This window comes from Salmo trutta, chromosome 22 (assembly GCF_901001165.1).
Source record: "Salmo trutta chromosome 22, fSalTru1.1, whole genome shotgun sequence".
NCBI lineage: Eukaryota > Metazoa > Chordata > Actinopteri > Salmoniformes > Salmonidae > Salmo > Salmo trutta.
The window spans coordinates 16,597,542-16,617,236 of record NC_042978.1 but is presented as its reverse complement, the minus strand read 5'-3'; the positions used below and the strand labels follow the sequence as shown (position 1 = coordinate 16,617,236).

At 42.2% G+C, this 19,695-nt stretch overlaps 1 protein-coding gene across 1 annotated transcript in view; it reads right to left on the bottom strand.

Moving 5' to 3' along the window:
- The window catches only part of LOC115158227 (potassium/sodium hyperpolarization-activated cyclic nucleotide-gated channel 2), a 69,256-nt gene that overhangs the window by 18,430 nt on the left and 31,131 nt on the right, over nt 1–19,695 (bottom strand). The window contains exon 5 of the mRNA XM_029706909.1: nt 1,625–1,771. Coding sequence (XP_029562769.1) covers nt 1,625–1,771 — 147 coding nt within the window. The remainder of the gene's footprint in view (nt 1–1,624; nt 1,772–19,695) is intronic.

The following is a 19,695-nucleotide window of genomic DNA, read 5'->3' as shown; positions in this document are numbered from 1 at the left end:
AATATAATTAATGTAACTGAATTTGAATTGTTAAGTCTAAGACTAACATACACTACATACACACAATTATGTGGACACCCCTTCAAATGAGTGGATTTGGCTATTTCAGCCTCACTTGTTCCCGACAGGTGTGTAAAATTGAGCACACACCCAAGCTATCTCCATAGGCAAACATTGGCAGTAGAATGACCTTACTGATGAGCTGACTTTCAACGTGGCACCGTCACAGGATGCCACCTTTCCAACAAGTCAGTTCGTGAAATTACTGCCCTGCTAGAGTTGCCCCGGTCAACTGCAAGTGCTATTATTCTGAAGTGGAAACATCTGGAGCAACAACGGCTCAGCCACGAAGTGGTAGGCACACAAGCTCACAGAACGAGGCCGCCGAGTGCTGAAGCGCTTAAAATCTTCTGCCCTGGTTGCAACATTTACTACTGTGTTCCAAACTGCCTCTGGAAGCAATGTCAGCACAAGAACTGTTCGTCAAGAGCTTCAGGAAATGGGTTTCCATGGCCGAGCAGCTGCACACAAGCCTAAAATCACCATGAGCTTATCGTGGACTATAGGAAACGGAGGGCCGAACATGCCCCAACTCACATTAACGTGGCTGCAGTGGAGCGGTTCCACATCACTGTGTCCACATCACTGAGGACATATCATGGTCCATACACACCAACACAGTCGTGAAGAGGGCACGACAACGCCTCTTCCCTCTCAGGAGGCTGAAAAGATTTGGCATGGGCCCTCAGATCCTCAAAAAGTTCTACAGCTGCACCAGCGCTTGGGTATGGCAACTGCTCGGCATCCGACCGCAAGGTGCTACAGAGGGTAGTGTGTACGACCCAGTACATCATTGAGGCCAAGCTTCCTGACAGCCAGGACCTCTGTATCAGGCGGTGTCAGGAAGGCCCTAAAAATTGTCAAAGACTCTAGCCACTCAGCAAGTGGTACCGGAGCACTAAGTCTGAACAGCTTCCAACCCCAAGCCATAAGACTGCTGAACAGTCAATCAATCAAATGGCTACCCAGACAATTTACATTGACCACCTTTATTACTTCTTTATTTATCTTGATGGTTTTGCTCTGACCCCCTTTCACTGGCTCTTTGCACATTCACTAGACTCTACCCACACACTCACACATACTACACTGACACTCCAACACACACCACCACGTACGCTCACACAGACACACTTTCACACATGCTGTTCTTACTCTGTTTATTATATATCCTGATGGCCTAGTCACTTTTATCCCTACCCACATGTACATACTGTATTACCTCAATTACCTCAACTACCTCGTTATTGTTTTTATTGAGTTACTATTTACTTTTTAATTCAACAAATATTTGTCTTACTTTTTAACTCTGCATTGTTGGGAACGGGCTCATAAGTAAGCATTTCACTGTAAAGTCTACACCTGTGGTATTCGGCGCATGTGACCAATAAAGTATGATTAGAGTTGTTGTGATTTAAAAGAAGTGGTTCAGAACTTCAGAACTTCTCAGTGGGCATGTTTGCAAAAGACATGCGGGGCATAGACATTGTTTTTCAGTTCCTTTGTTCCTTTCTTTAAGTGTCAGACCTTGTCAGGGCTTTGATGGTGTGTTTGGTTGTTTTACCTCCCGCAGTGGTTCATTAAGCTCCTCCAGGATGCTCTCCTCATCAAACATCTTGCCCTGGTATCTGTGTTCGTAGTAGTCATGGATTTTCTGTCGGAAGTCAGCCGGCAGTTTGTGGAAAGACATGTACTGCTCCACTTGTTTGTACTAGAGAACAAGAAATAGAGGGAAGAGAAAGAAAGAGGGAAGAAAGAGGGCACACTCCAATTAGCATGATATGTTACGTTTGGTATGGTTACATAAGACAGAAGATTACTGAAGGCAAAAATGAAAGGAGGGTGGTTGGTCAGGCTTTTAACGTCTAGCAACCCAATGGTTGCGTGTTCGAATCTCATCATGGACAACTTTAGCATTTTGGCTAATTAGCAACTTTACAACTATTTTCCAAGTATTTTAATACTAATTTGAGTGTCCTGGATTTTAATTTACAATGTTACGTCTACCCCTGAGTCCAGGTTGATATAAATGGAGAATGTGGAATTTGTTCTATAGCAGTGTCTTCGAACTCTGGTCCTCGAGTCAACAGCACACATTTTGGTTGTAGCGCGGACAAAAACACCAGATTCAACTTGTCAAGGGATTGATGATTAGTTAACAAGTAGAATCAGGTGTGCATGTCTGGGGCCACATCAAAAAATATGTACTGTTGGGGGCACTCATGGACTGGAGTTAGCACCTGCTTACTAAAGGAACAGTTTGTCCAAAAAAATTATGTTTGGCAGACATAGCTATGCGGCTCTAAGACCAACGTCCTCAGGGGATGCACAGCCCGAATGTGCAACTCCCCAAATTCCCAACCAACGCGGCTCCACGTACACGTGGATGGGGTAAGGGTTGGAGAAATTGCTTGAGCAGCGCTGAGAATTTGAAAAGTATGAAAGCCAACGGTCCAATATTCTAGAACACTGCTGTGTGTACGCATTCACGTGTTGGACTCCGATAGATGCTTAGACAACGTTTGATAAATATATATTTAACCTAACTATTATTTTAAGGTCATGAGGATATTAACACTAGTACTCAATGCATTGTGGTTGTTGTATGCATTCTCATACAATACAATTCACCATAAACAACCTATTGCATATCCATGAAACCATGAGCTAAACATATGTGGTCCTATACCTCTTACTGTACATTGAACATAAACATACATAGGAAAGACAAGGAAGACACGTTCACAGCAATCACCTGACCTACATATGCTACAGAGCTGCTGGGAGAGGGAAAACATTTCGTTTTTGAGGAAAAGTGACAGCTCCTAAAAGCCACAGAGATTTCCTACATTTACATTTTAGTCATTTACTGTGTCAGATGTGTACCAGGCTCTATTTGACATATAATAAACCACAGGCCTGCTCTCAGTCAACACAAACCAATATAACCCTGCCACAACTGTTTATCTGGCAACAGTAGTCATATTATTGGACATGGAACCACTATTTGGCATGATGATGATGGCTGTATTCAGTGGAGGACAGGGTATTAATTGGAGCAATATGCATTCCTGTACTTGGGTACTATTCTAAGAGGCATAGATGTAAGTTACTTCCAGTGGAATTGATGGGTATATGCACAGGGGTAGTTTACCATTCTGATCTGATGTTTGTAAAGTGGTGGCTGGACTGTAGTACTCTAAGTATACTCTATGCTTGTTCATAGAGAGAAGGTCCCTGCTCAAATGGAATTTCAATGATTCAAACCATATTCAGTGTTAAAATCCAGTGTTTCCTTCTCTCTTTGAGGTAGCTGCCAATCAAATTGTGTCAATTCTGCTTCATCAAAACATATTTAACGCCTGGTTTTATGAAAAAATATACTGTAGTCACCGTAGAGTAAAATGGTGCCCTTTCATGTATACACAGTAATGTAAAATGGTGCCCTTTCATGTATACACAGTAGTGTAAAATGGTGCCCTTTCATGTATACACAGTAGTGTAAAATGGTAGCCTTTCATGTGTACACAGTAGTGTAAAATGGTGCCCTTTCATGTGTACAGTCTGTTGCTGCAACTGAAGAATAAGCAGGGTATTTGCTCATCCATTGATATAAGAGCAGAAAATAGAGTTTTATTCTAGTTTCAAGCATCATTGGATTTCAGTTAACAATACACACACCTGTCACACACACAACGCGAAACACAAGGACAGAGAAGAAGAAGGTAGCTTAATCATGTGACTTAGCTGTGTATTAAAACAATACAGTAAACGCCCCCTTCCAACCATGGACAACCTTTTCAGATTCCGTTTAATTATAAAACGTTGAATAGATTACTGTACAGATGCAGAAACAGCCAGAAACAATGGTGAAATATGTTGCGTTTGTAATCAACGGCCTTGGTTTTCATACTACCGGTCCCCATGGAGGGGGAAGTATCAATGAATCCACACATGAATGAACCAACAGGAAGCTGTGGTCCTATAGAGTCATAGTGATTAATTGACAAGCCACATGGGCTGATAATGCTAGCCCCATCTGAAGGAGGAGGATTTTGCATAAGCTCTCTCTTCCTTTCTTTATCTCTCTCTCTTTCACTCTCTCCCTCTCTCATTTTCTCTATCTTTCTCTCTTTATTTATCCTTCTCCATATTGTTCTCTCTGTCTCTGTGGTTGGATTAAATGCAGAAGACACATTTCGGTTGAATGCATTCAGTTGTGCAACTGATTAGGTATCCCCTTTCCTTTCTCTCTGACTGGGTTCAGCTGTGAGAAATTGCTGCAGTACAGATTCAGTACTCACTACTGGACTCACCAAGGAGGAGATCAAGGGCCAATCCAGCCACCTCCCACCTCAAGGGCTTTGGTTTCTCTCCCTCTCTGCCCCAACATGGAACAGGCATTTTGTTGCTGTTATGTATGGGCCTGGGGAGGTATATATGTGTTTTAGTCCACGTGAAAAGAATGATAACTTTTTCATAAAAGCATCAAACTTGGTACACGTGTACAGTTTAGAGTCCTCAACATTTTCAGAAAAGGAGCCATTGCAAAAACGCCTAGCCGGACAACGCCATAGCTGGACAATGTATTTCCTTCATATTTGCTAAACCAAACATGATAACAGAGAAAAGGTGATGTCTACTCCTATGTTTTTATGGTCAAGGACTACAATTTTGCCATGTACAACCTCAAAAAAGCCCCCCTGGCAGCTCTGACGGCCATTTTGCTATTCCGCCATAGCTGGAAAATGCATTTTCCTTCATATCTGCTGAACCAAACATGACACCACAGAAAAGGTGATGTCTACAGCTATGTTTTTATGGTCAAGCATTACATTGGTGCCAAGTACAACATCATAAACAGTTCAGATTATTATATAATGGGGAACTTGGGTAAACCATGGTGAAAAAATCCAAATAAATCGCAGTTTCTGACAACATACACAATATAATGTTGTCTGCTTTTGATTCGAAAATTGGAAATCTATAAATATTTAGCTTTTTCATTGAACATAGCAGTTAGACATACAGTGGATAGTCATATTAATAAACTTATCTGCCGAAATTGTTGCAACCCCTATTACTAGCCTGTTCAACCTCTCTTTCGTATCATCTGAGATTCCCATCGATTGGAAAGCTGCCGCGATCATCCCCCTCTTCAAAGGGGAAGACACTCTAGACCCAAACTGCTACTGACCTATATCTATTCTACCCTGCCTTTCTAAGGTCTTCGAAAGCCAAGTTAACAAACAGATCACTGACCATTTCAAATCCCACCGTGCAATCTGGTTTCAGAGCTGGTCATGGGTGCACCTCAGCCACGCTCAAGGTCCTAAACGATATCGTAACCGCCATCGATAAGAGACAATACTGTGCAGCCGTATTCATCGACCTGGTAAGGCTTTCGACTCTGTCAATCACCACATTCTTATTGGCAGACTCAACAGCCTTGGTTTCTCAAATGATTGCCTCGCCTGGTTCACCAACTACTTCTCTGATAGAGTTCAGTGTGTCAAATCGGAGGGCCTGTTGTCCGGACCTCTGGCAGTCTCTATGGGGGTGCCACAGGGTTCAATTCTCGGGCCGACTCTCTTCTCTGTATACATCAATGATGTCGCTCTTGCTGTAGGTGATTCTTTGATCCACCTCTACGCAGACGACACCATTCTGTATACCTCTGGCCCTTCTTTGGACACAGACGAGCTTCAATGCCAGACGAGCTTCAATGCCATACAACTCTCCTTCCGTGGCCTCCAACTGCTCTTAAATGCAAGTAAAACTAAATGCACGCTCTTCAACCGATTGCTGCCCGCACCTGCCCGCCGGTCCAGCATCACTACTCTGGACGGTTCTGACTTAGAATATGTGGACAACTACAAATACCTAGGTGTCTGGTTAGACTAAACTATCCTTCCAGACTCACATTAAACATCTCCAATCCAAAATTAAATCTAGAATCGGCTTCCTATTTCGCAACAAAGCATCCTTCACTCATGCTGCCAAACATAACCTCGTAAAACTGACCATCCTACCGATCCTCGACTTCGGCGATGTCATTTACAAAATAGCCTCCAACACTCAATAAATTGGATGCAGTCTATCACAGTGCCATCCCTTTTGTCACCAAAGCCCCATATACTACCCACCACTGCGACCTGTATGCTCTCGTTGGCTGGCCCTCGCTTCATACTCGTCGCCAAACCCACTGGCTCCAGGTCATCTACAAGTCTCTGCTAGGTAAAGCCCCGCCTTATCTCAGCTCACTGGTCACCATAGCAGCACATGCTCCAGCAGGTATATCTCACTGGTCACCCCCCAGAGCCAATTCTTCCTTTGGCCGCCTCTCCTTCCAGTTCTCTGCTGCCAATGACTGAACGAACTGCAAAAATCACTAAAGCTGGAGACTCTTACCTCCCTCACTAGCTTTAAGCACCAGCTGTCAGAGCAGCTCACATATCACTGCACCTGTACATAGCTCATCTGTAAATAGCCCATCCAATCTACCTCATTCCCATACTGTATTTATTTATTTATCTTGCTCCTTTGCACCCCAGTATCTCTACTTGCACATTCATCTTCTGCACATTCTACCATTCCAGTGTTTATTTGCTATATTGTAATTACTTTGCCGCCATGGCCTATTTATTGCCTTACCGCTCTTATCCTACCTAATTTGCAGATGCTGTATATAGATTTTTCTACTGTATTATTGATTGTATGTTTGTTTATTCCATGTGTAACTCTGTGTTGTTGTATGTGTCGAACTGCTTTGCGTTATCTTGGCCAGGTCGCAGTTGCAAATGAGAACTTGTTCTCAACTAGCCTACCTGGTTAAATAAAGGCGAAATAAAAAAATACTGATTATCGTTTATAGGGATTAGCTCTGAATGCGAAAACAAATTTATGGACTTTTCACAAGCCTACTAATATGACTACCTTGCTTGTAAATATTTCACAAACTTTATATTGGCAATATGAAATGTGTGCTGAAATTGATTGTTCCTGTCAAGTCAGCTGTCAAGCAGTAAATTAACCAAAGCTACACACGTCACATGGCCACTCACATCGTATAATATTGTCATGGTGGTGCCATGAGTGGATGAAAAATACAGCATGCATCACAGAAGACTATCTCCACCAGTGGAGGCTCCTCATCCTCCGTAGTCAATTTCATAAAAGTAGTGAAACATTTAAAAAGTTATCCTTTTCAGATAAAACTATACTAAATATTTTCACATCACCAAATAATTGATTAAAACACACTGTTTTGCAAGGAAGGTCTTCATAATTATGAGTAAATTATGAGTAATTATGAGGTGTTGTCCACCCAATCAAAGGATCAGAGAATTAATCTAGTACTGAAAGCATATGATACAGCTAGCTAGTACTGCAGTGCATGAAATGTGGTGAGTAGTTGACTCAGAGAAAGACAATAGTTGAACAGTTAACAAATTAATTTATTCAAAAATGAAGGAGAAGCAAGAGAGAGAGAGTGAGAGAGCAATATTTCATCATTTCTTTTCACTTTCACTTACACATACTTAGCAAACAAATGCAGCTAGCTAGCTAGTTTAGCCTACTCAATGACTCGGCTCAAACAGAGGGATACTATGGTAGCTAGCTGGCTATGACTATCCAACACTGGAAATCTTGGTTTTGGTTTTACAAATGTATTGCCACCTGGGCCTGCCAGTGTAACTGCTAAGCTGCTTATTGAACTGCTTACTAACTGTACACTGTAAGGTTACTGCATGATTGTAGCGAGTTTACTAATGCGTTAGTTCTATTAGCTATGTTGACTATGATGTTACTTTAGCTAATATGGTGAAAACTATGTAGGCTGTGTGTAGCGGTTATGATATGGTTTGGCATGGAAAGGTTTTTTCGCCTATACACATACAGCTGATGTGTTGTGCATTGAAGTCCACAAACTAAGGGAAAAGGTGAGAGGAGGAGATCGCATAGATGCGAGAAGGAATACAACGTGGCTGTTATGAAGTGAACTGTGTTTACATGTGATCAGGGGTGTATTCATTCCACCAATTCTGTTTTAAAACATTTCTTAAACAGAAGCAAACGGAACGAAATAGGGATAAACATACCTGGATTTGTCCAATAGATACTGTTGGACTAATGATTACACCCAAGATCAGCTAGATGCGGGCAAGAGTGTGCAAGGCAGTATTGAATGTGTCACTGTCTGTCACCTAAACATTTTCTCTCTACCTGTGTACACCTACATTGTAAACTTTCATTCATAGGCTAGGTTGTAGCAACCTCATTATTAGTATAGGGAAAATGTTTGTATCATGTAGTAGCCTGAAACTATCGATGTTACATTGAACTGGGTGAATGGAATATGAATGACAGTCATCCAATATGCTGTAATAGAAATAAGGCCATGCTCATGAGAAGTGTGTAATTATGCAATTATGTGATTATCTCCACGTGTGTGTGGTTATGCAGTTGGGGAATTCAGTGCAGCATCAGACTTGTCATACATTCAAACTCCATTCTTTAATAATTTATAGTGTTGATGTGTTCCATGCATGTCAATGGCCCATCCCAACATTCAGGATGTACAGTCGTGGCCAAAAGTTTTGAGAATTATACAAATATTGATTTTCACAAAGTCTGCTGCCTCAGTTTGTATGATGGCAATTTGCATATACTCCAGAATGTTATGAACAGTGATCAGATGAATTGCAATTAATTGCAATGCCCCTCTTTGCCATGCAAATGAACTGAATCCCCCAAAAACATTTCTACTGCATTTCAGCCTTGCCACAAAAGGACCAGCTGACATCATGTTAGTGATTCTCTCATTAACACAGGTGTGAGTGTTGACGAGGACAAGGCTGGAGATCACTCTGTCATGCTGATTGAGTTCGAATAACAGACTGGAAGCTTCAAAAGGAGGGTGGTGCTTGGGATCATTGTTCTTCCTCTGCCAACCATGGTTACCTGCAAGAAAACACGTGCCGTCATCATTGCTTTGCACAAAAAGGGCTTCACAGGCAAGGATATTGCTGCCAGTAAGATTGCACCTAAATCAACCATTTATTGGATCATCAAGAACTTCACTTCTCTCCAGGAAAAACATCAGGGAATCCCCTTTCCGATTGTTTGGGGCATCTGGAAAAAAACTTGTCCGGAGAAGACAAGGTGAGCGCTACCATCAGTCCTGTGTCATGCCAACAATAAAGCATCCTGAGACCATTCATGTGTGGGATTGCTTCTCAGCCAAGGGAGTGGGCTCACTCAGAAGTTAGCCTAAGAATACAGCCATGAATAAAGAATGGTACAAACACATCCTCCGAGAGCAACTTCTCCCAACCATCCAGGAACAGTTTGGTGACAAACAATGCTTTTTCCAGCATGATGGAGCACCTTGTCATAAGGCAAAAGTGATAACTAAGTGGCTCGGGGAACAAAACATCGATATTTTTGGTCCATGGCCAGGAAACTCCCCAGACCTTAATCCCATTGAGAACTTGTGGTCAATCCTCAAGAGGCGGGTAGACAAACAAAAACCCACAAATTCTGACAAACTCCAAGCACTGATTATGCAAGAATGGGCTGCCATCAGTCAGGATGTGGCCCAGAAGTTAAGTTAATTGACAGCATGCCGGGGCGGATTGCAGAGGTCTTGAACAAGAAGGGTCAACACTGCAAATGTTGACTCTTTGCATCAACTTCATGTAATTGTCAATAAAAGCCTTTGACACTCATGAAATGCTTGTAATTATACTTCAGTATTCAATAGTAACATCTGACAAAAATATCTAAAGACACTGAAGCAGCAAACTTTGTGGAAATTAATATTTGTGTCATTCTCAAAACTTTTGGCCACGACTGTATATGAATGGGAAGATGGGAGCAATATCATGGTTAGCGTTTTCAACACTACAATAAATGTAAATCTCAACAAACAGAAAATACATCTTGGCTTGGTTTGACAATCTCCAAATGTACTTAAACATTTTGGTGTTTTGTAACAGATGTCTCTTTCCATTCATCAATTGGCCACTGCACAGTTTGGATTGATTGATTGATTGATTGATTGATTGATTTTATTGGTCCGAAAGAATAAAAAATATACACAAAGATTTTTTCAAGGTACCGGGATTGCACAATAAAGTCGGGAACTTTTTTCCATAAATACAAATAAATATTTTTTACATAAATACAATTACATAGATACAGACACATTACAAAGATACACTGTAGACAAAAAGACACTCAACCTCCAGATAAGTCTGAGGGGGGAGATTCAGTACAATTCTTACAAGCTTGTTGGGCTGGTAGCTTATTATTTAGATGTTTGGGGCTGCTGGTGAACCATGATATGCCGGCATATTCAAAGTGACACTAGACTAGCACACTTGACAGAGTCTTTAGGGTGTTTACAGCTAGGTTTCCATCCAATTGGAGACACATTTTCATGTGAATATTCTAAAATCTTTATAAAAACAATATGCCATTTCAGAGTTTCCTTTAGGAAAATTCTGTGCCGGACAACATGACAGGGAAGATTTAACTTTACCGGACATTTGAGAAATTTTACGGACATCCATATGAATTCAGATCTAACCTGGCGCATCCAGCTCCATCAATAAATCACTGATGTTGGCTAAATGAGCCACATTTATGTGGCTTTAACAAATTACAAAAACACTATTCCTTGTGTTTCAATGTGTAGCATATGCAAAACTTTGTAGCCTATTTTTATTGAATTTTTTGGCTACTTTCTTAAAGCAATAAATGTCCACCTCATGGTTCAGCTGTCAGAGATTTGAGCACTAAATGTATCAGGGCATTGCATGCAAAGGCCTATAGGCTTAGGTGTCCACTGTATGAGTTATACAGTACCAGTCAAAGGTTTGGACACACCTACTCATTCAAGGGTTTTTCTTTATTTTTACTATGTAGAATAATAGTGAAGACATCGAAACTATTAAGTAACACATATGGAATCATGTAGTAATCAAAAGTGTTAAATCAAAATATAATTTATATTTGAGATTCTTCAAAGTAGCCACCCTTTGCCTTGATGACAGCTTTGCACACTCTTGGCATTCTCTCAACCAGCTTCACTTGGAATGCTTTTCCAACAGTTTTGAAGGAGTTCCTGTTATGCATTTAAACTCGTTTTTCAACTACTCCACAAATTTCTTGTTAACAAACTATAGTTTTGGCAAGTCGGTTAAAACATCTACTTTGTGCATGACACAAGTAATTTTTCCAACAACCTTTTATAGACAGATTATTTCACTTATAATTCACTGTATCACAATTCCAGTGGGTCAGAAGTTTACATACACTAAGTTGACTTTGCCTTTAAATAGCTTGGAAAATTCCAGAAAATGATGTCATGGCTTTCAAAGCTTCTGATAGGCTAATTGACATCATTTGAGTCAATTGGAGGTGTGCCGGTGGATGTATTTCAAGGCCTACCAGGAAGCAGACGGAAGCAGACGTGTTCTGTCTCCTAGAGATGAACGTACTTTGGTGCGAAAAGTGCAAATCAATCCAAGAACAACAGCAAAGGACCTTGTGAAGATGCTGGAGGAAACAGGTACAAAGGTATCTATATCCACAGTTAAACGAGTCCTATATCGACATAACCTGAAAGGCCGCTCAGCAAGGAAGAAGCCACTACTCCAAAACTGCCAGACTACGGTTTGCAACTGCACATGTGGACAAAGATCATACTTTTTGGAGAAATGTCCTCTGGTCTGATGAAACAAAAATAGAACTGTTTGGCCATAATGACCATCGTTATGTTTGGAGGATAAAGAGGGAGGCTTGCAAGCCGAAGAACACCATCCCAACCATGAAGCACTGGAGTGGCAGCATCATGTTGTGGGAGTGCTTTGCTGCAGGAGGGACTGGTGCACTTCACAAAATTGATCATCATGAGGACGGAAAATTATGTGCATATATTGAAGCAACATCTCAAGACATGAGTCAGGAAGTTAAAGCTTGGTCGCAAATGGGTCTTCCAAATGGACAATGACCCCAAGAATACTTCCAAAGTTGTGGCAAAATGGCTTAAGGACAACAAAGGCAAGGTATTGGAGTGGCCATCACAAAGCCCTGACCTCAATCCTATAGAAACTTTGTGGGGAGAACTAAAAAAGTGTGCAAGGAGGCCTACAAACCTGACTCAGTTACACCAGCTCTGTCAGGAGGAATGGGTCGAAATTCACCCAACTTATTGTGCGAAGCTTGTGGAAGGCTACCCGAAACATTTGACCCAAGTTAAACAATTTAAAGTCAATGCTACCAAATACTAATTGATTGTATTTAAACTTCTATGTAAACTTCTGACCCACTGGGAATGTGATGAAAGAAATCAAAGCTGAAATAAATCAATCTCTCTACTATTATTCTGACATTTCACATTCTTAAAATAAAGTGGTGATCCTAACTGACCTAAGACAGGGAATTTTTACTAGGATTAAATGTCAGGAATTGTGAAAAACTGAGTTGAAATGTATTTGGCTAAGGTGTATGTAAACTTCCGACTTCAACTGTAGGTAGGACAATGTAAGGATGTCTACTTTCTACTGCTATCAAACAACTGCAGCAGATAATGGACGAACAAAGCGGTCTCACTTAAAATTGACAAATTATGTTTTATTTCCAGCATGTCACTAACAATAAAAATCAGACTTGGCGCTCCAGTACTGCTTGTCATGCGGTAGCAGAGAGAACAGTCTATGACTTGGGTGACAGGAGTCTTTTACAATAGTTTGGGTCTTCCTCTGACACCGCCTAGTATATAGGTCCTGGTTGTCAGGAAGCTTGGCCCTAGTGATGTACTGGCCGTACGCATTACCTTCTGTAGTGTCTTATGGTCAGATGCCGAGCAGTTGCCATACCAGGCAGTGCAACCGGTCAGGATGCTCTCGATGGTGCAGCTGTAGAAATTTTTGAGGATCTGGGGACCCATGCCAAATCTGTTCAGTCTCTTGAGCGGGAAAAGGTGTTGTCGTGCCCTTTTCACAACTGTCTTGGTGTGTTTGGACCATGATAGTTTGTTGGTGATGTGGACACCAAGGACCTTGAAACTCTCAACCTGCTCCACGTCAGTCCCGTCAATGTTCGGCCTCCTTTTCCTATAGTCCATGATCAGCTCCTTTGTCTTGCTCACATTGAGAGAGAGGTTGTTGTCCTGGCACCACACTGCCAGGTCTCTGACCTCCTCCCTATAGGCTGTCTCATCGTTGTTGGTGATCAGGCCTACCTTTGTTGCGTCGTCAGCAAACTTAATGATGGTGTTGGAGTCGCGCTTGGCCACGCAGTCGATGGTGAACAGAAAGTAGAGGAAGGGACAAAGCACGCATCCCTGAGGGGCCCAGTGTTGAGGATCAGAGTGGCAGATGTGTTGTTGCCTACCCTCACCACATGGGGGCGGCCCATCAGGAAGTCCAGGATCCAGTTGCAGAGGGAGGTGATGAGTCCCAGGGTCCTTAGCTTAGTGTTGAGCTTTGTGGGCACTATGGAGTTGAATGCTGAGCTGTAGTCAAGGAACAGCATTCTCACATAGGTGTTCCTTTTGTCCAAGTGGGAAAAGGCAGTGTGGAGTGCAATTGAGATTGCGTCATCTGTGGATCTGTTGGGGCGGTATGCGAATTGGAGTGGGTCTAGAATTTTTGTTATGATGGTGTTAATGTGAGCACTGACCAGCCTTTAAAGCACTTCATGGCTCCCGATGTGAGTGCTACAGGGCGGTAATCATTTTGGAAGGTTACCTTCAATGTCTTGGGCACAGGGACTATGGTGATCTGTTTGAAACATGTAGGTATTACAGACTTGGCCAGAGAGAGTTTGAAAATGTCAGTGAAGACACTTGCCAGATGGTCGCACATGCTTTGAGTAGACATCCTGGTAATCTGTCTGGCCCTGTGGCATTGTGAATGTTGACCTGTTTAAAGATCTTGCTCACCTCGGCTATGGAGAGCGTGATCACACAGTCGTCCGGAACTGCTGGTGCTCTCATGCATGCTTCAGTGTTGCTTGCCTCGAAGCGAGCATAAAAGGCATTAAGCTCATCTGGTAGGCTTGCGTCACTGGACAGCTCACAGCTGGGTTTCCCTTTGTAGTCTGTAATAATTTTCAAGCCCTGCCACATTCGACGAGCATCAGAGCCAGTGTAGTAGGATTCAATCTAAGTCCTGTATTGATGCTTTGCCTGTTTGATGGTTCGTCTGAGGGCATAGCGAGATTTATTAAAAGCATCCAGATTAGTGTCCCGCACCTAGAATACGGCAGCTCTAGCCTTTAGCTCACAGTGGGAGAATTATCCAGGAGCCCCCTCATTCAATCAATCTGGGGAGAAGCTGCTGAATTCCGTTAAAGTGATGGCTGACTCTGGATCCACAATTACATATACACTCGCCTTACTATCGCTATTCCACGGCTTTGTGGATCATTGTCTTTTATCAACTGCCAGTTTTAGGATCTTTTGAAAACTGGAAGTTGGAATGGAATAAAGAGTGGAGAAAATTAAGGTCAGTGGCATCACTTGAATCAAACAATTCACCCTAAAACATAAACTACCACAACCAACCCTGGTCTCAGAGCATTTCTTATTATTCTGTAAGTACAGTGCATTCAGAAAGTATTCAGACCCCTTCCCTTTTCCACATTTTGTTACATTACAGCCTTATTCCAAAATGGATTAAATCTGATTTTTTTTCCCTCATCAATCTACACCCAATACCCCATAATGACAAAGTGAAAAAAGGTTTTTAGAAATGTTTGCAAATGTATTATAAATTAAAAACAACATAAATACCTTATTTACATAAGTATTCAGACCCTTTGCTATGAGACTCGAAACTGAGCTCAGGTGCATCCTGTTTCCATTGATTATCCTTGAAATGTTTCTACAACTTGGAGTCCACCTGTGGTAAATTCAATTGATTGGACATGATTTGGAAAGGCACACACCTGTCTATATAAGGTCCCACAGTTGACTGTGCATGTCAGAGCTAAAACCAAGCCATAAGGTAGAAGGAATTGTCTGTTGAGCTCCAAGACAGGATTATGTCGAGGCACAGATCTAGAGAAGGGTACAAAAACATTTCTGCAGCATTGAAGATCCCCAAAAACACAGTGGCCTACATCATTCTTAAATGGAAGAAGTTTGTAACCACCAACTCTTCCTAGAGCTGGCCGCCCGGCCAAACTGAGCAATCGGGGGAGAAGGGCCTTGGTCAGGGAGGTGACAACGAACCCGATGGTCGCTCTGACAGAGCTCCAGAGTTCCTCTGTGGAGATGTGAGAACCTTCCAGAATGACAACCATCTCTGCAGCCCTCTACCAATCAGGCCTTTATGGTAGAGTGGCCAGACGGAAGCCATTCGTCAGTAAAAGGCACATGCCAAAAAGCACCTAAAAGACTCTCAGACCATGAGGAACAAGATTCTCTGGTTTGATGAAACCAAGATTGAACTCGTTGGCCTGAATGCCAAGCGTCATCCCTACGGTGAAGCATTGTGGTGGCAGCATCCTGCTGTGGGGATGTTTTTCAGGGACTGGGAGACTAGTCAGGATCGAGGGACAGATTAACAGAGCTAAGTTCTGAGAGATACTTTATGAAAACCTGCTCCCGAGCGCTCAGGACCTCAGACTGGGGCAAAGGTTCACCTTCCAAAAGGACAACAACCCTAAGCATACAGCCAAGACAACGCAGGAGTGGCTTCGGGACAAGTCTCTTCATGTCCTTGAGTGGCCCAGCCAGAGCCCGGACTTGAACCCGAACTAAAATCTCTGGAGAGACCTGAAAACAGCTGTATAGCAATGCTCCCCATCCAACCTGACAGAGCTTGAGAGGATCTGCAGATAAGAATGGGAGAAACTCCCCAAATATAGGTGTGCCAAGCTTGTAGCGTCATACCAAAGAAGACTTGATGCTGTAATCGCTGCCAAAGGTGCTTCAACAAAGTAGTGTGAATGTGATATGTGTTTATTTCTAATAATTTTGCAAACATTTCTAAAAACCTGTTTTTGCTTTGTCATTATAGGGTATTGTGTGTAGATTGATTAGAAAAAAAATTCATCCATTTTAGAATAAGGCTGTAACGTAACAGATACGGAATACTTTCCGAATGCAATGTAAATCCGAGACACTCCATTTAGTATGATATGTTACAAATAACAATTCATATTATATGTTACGAATTTGCAAAAACGTACGAATTTGCAACATGTATGATAGGTTACAAATTCTAGCAAGGTGGCTAAGGACTTTCAGATCCAAATTCGATTTTTTAACATGGGAATAGGTCTGAATCCGGAGGGTTCCCGGGGCTTTTGAATGTCACATCCCGTCCAGTGTTAACCGTAAATCTGAGATTGGACCCACATCCAATTCCACTTTCATTTTTGGCCACGGGGGGGGCTAAAATCAGTCCTCCAAGCATATAGTAGGTGTATGGATGGACTATGAAGGGTTTAGTACAATTATAATCTAACATTGCTCCAACTGACCGAGGAGTCATGTCACATGTTGGGGGGGCGTGGCCTTGGCCTATTTTGGACTTTGAAAGGGCCTGAGGCCAACTTTGTCATATATGCTTACTCAAGTGTGATGCTGGGGTGCCTCATGGAGCCACCCACTGAAGGTACAAGTGTCTAGGGGCAAGCCTTCTTATATACATTGGCTTGAGACTCACATATGCATCTCCCCTCATCAACATAGACACGTTAAAGCGTTGACCCTGTCACACCAGCCTTCACATTGGCTCCCCCTCCTGTCCAGCTCAGCCGTTCGGTGTCACCAGCCTTCTAGCTGCTGACAAACCAAACCCTTCACTCATCAACCCCAGACTTGTCTCGTCATCATTACACACACCTGGTTCCAATCCCCACTCAATCACTGTACATATACTCCCTCAGTCATTTGTCTTTGTCAGTCATTGTAAATGTTGCTTGTTTTCCTGAGAGGAATCTCTCCTACTATTTCCTGAGTACTTCATTATTTTGCACTTTGGGTTTCGTCCCGCTTTTATATTATGGTGCTCTAATAAATTCAGTAGTTCTAAACCTGTGACTTCCTCCTTGCCTACTTCTCTCTACACTTGTGACCGACCCCCCCAGAGAAATCCCCTCTAAGTTTAAAAGACTAAAAATCAACCCATTCATAGACTTTAATCTAAGGACAGTCTGACCCTGACAAGGATAGAAACAGGTGATCTTCAGATATGTTGCTCTTTAGATGCCCCCCAACCATGACGTGGAAGGAAATTCAATTCAGAGGACCTTAAGGGTTGTATTAAAAATTGATTGAATCCCTAATTTAGATTACATTTAGAGGTCTTCCAAAAAGTTGTTAAAAAAAAGTTTAAATTCAGATTTGGACATTAGTAGATCAGATTTGGACGTTAGTAGATCAGATTTGGACATTAGTAGATCAGATTTGGTCTCATCCGTAATTGATCTATGACATCCAATTTCGATCTACAACCACAATTTTGCCCTTACAACCATTACTCTAAATCTCAAGTTGGATTGAAAAAGGGTTTTGTGCCATTTCCAATCTATTGCCTAACAACCATGTATGGACTCCCCAGCCAATCTCAACACATGATACTACATTTGTACAAAGCCCTTATCTGAGCCTATCCACACTACCCTAACCCCAATTGGATTGGTTAAGGTTAAGTTTAGGAGTTAGCTAAAAGCGTTAAGTTTAGGGTTAGGAGAAGGTTAGCTAACATGCTAAGTAGTTGTAAAGTAGCTAAAAAGTAGTAAGTAGTTGAAAAGTTGCTAATTAACAAAAATGCTTAAGTTGTCCATGATGAGATTCGAACTCGCAACCTTAGGGTTGCTAGACGTTTGCGTTAGAAACCCACCCATCCACCCTGACCAACTACCCTACTTTCATTTTTGCACCGGTCTCAATGTCAACAGTGAAGAGGCGACTCCGGGATGCTGGCCTTCTAGGCAGAGTTCCCCTGTCCAGTGTCTGTGTTCTTTTGCCCATCTTAATCTTTTCTTTTTATTGGCCAGTCTGAGATATGGCTTTTTCTTTGCAACTCTGCCTAGAAGGCCAGCATCCCGGTGTCGCCTCTTCACTGTTGACATTGAGACTGGTGTTTTGCGGGTACTATTTAATGAAGCTGCCAGTTGAGGACTTGTGAGGCGTCTGTTTCTCAAACTAGACACACTAATGTACTTGTCCTTTTGCTCAGTTGTGCACCGGGGCCTCCCACTCCTCTTTCTATTCTGGTTAGAGCCAGTTTGCACTGTTCTGTGAAGGGAGTAGTACAGTGTTGTACGAGATCTTCAGTTTCTTGGCAATTTCTGGCATGGAATAGCCTTCATTTCTTAGAACAAGAATAGACTGACGAGTTTCAGAAGTTATTTGTTTCTGGCCATTTTGAGCCTGTAATCTAACCCACAAATGCTGATGCTCCAGATACTCAACTAGTCTAAAGAAGGCCAGTTTTATTGCTTCTTTAATGAGAACGACAGTTTTCAGCTGTGCTAACATAATTGCAAAAGGGTTTTCTAATGATAAATTAGCCTTTTAAAATGATAAACTTGGATTAGCTAACACAGCGTGTCATTGGAACACAGGAGTGATGGTTGCTGATAATGGGCCTCTGTACGCCTTTGTAGATATTCCATAAAAAAAATCAGCCGTTTCTAGCTATAATAGTTATTTACAACATTAACAATGTCTACAGTGTATTTCTGATCAATCTGATGTTGTTTTAATGGACAAAAATGTGCTTTTCTTTCAAAAACAAGGACATTTCTAAGTGACCCCAAACTTTTGAAAGGTAGTGTACATTCCTACAAAACCCCTGCCACTGTCACTTTAGGCACATGGTGTGTGGTACAAGGATGAATGGTGGGATTTAGGGCAGACACACGCCATGGAAAAGTATATATTCTTTTACCACTAAGTTGCCAGGCCGTCGGTGGCTCAATGCAGCTGATGGATGTCAGTCAGTAGCTCTGATCTCGACAGCTCTGACTCACTGTATCACTGCAGGCCAAAGGGCAGCTCTGACACCACATCACACTGAGCACACACACACACACACTCTGTCACAAAGCTCCGGGAGGAAGTACAGTATATGATAAAGGGACCCCCATGGCAATCAAACACACACATAGAACATACAGTCAGTGCACTGTGTTTAAAGACAAAGACCCCCCCCATACAATACCTGTGTAAGACGGAAACCTATGTGAGTCTGTGGAGAGTCAGTTATACAATAGTTACTGCATTGCATATTCCACTTCACTAGAAGTCAGACAGAAAGTGTAGTTCTTTAAAGCTCCACTGACATGTGACCCTCCATGTCTGCTACAATACAGCTTGTCCTCCAAGGTCATATTTCTGTGCCACTGTCCATCTTATGAAATTAGGCTCAGTGCAGAGATACAGGCAGAGCCGGGGCTATATCTCTTCCTGCACTTATATAAAGATGCATTACATTTTCTGAAATCCAATTTGTTCCCCTCGGCCTGTAGACTTAGGGGAGGAAGAGATCAGAGTTCCTTTATATATTTTATAGGACTAAAGCCACTGCTCTGTGGCGTACTGGCATGATGCATGGCTGTCATTAGGAGTGGGAGCTGCTACAGAACCAGAGAAGGAAATTAAAT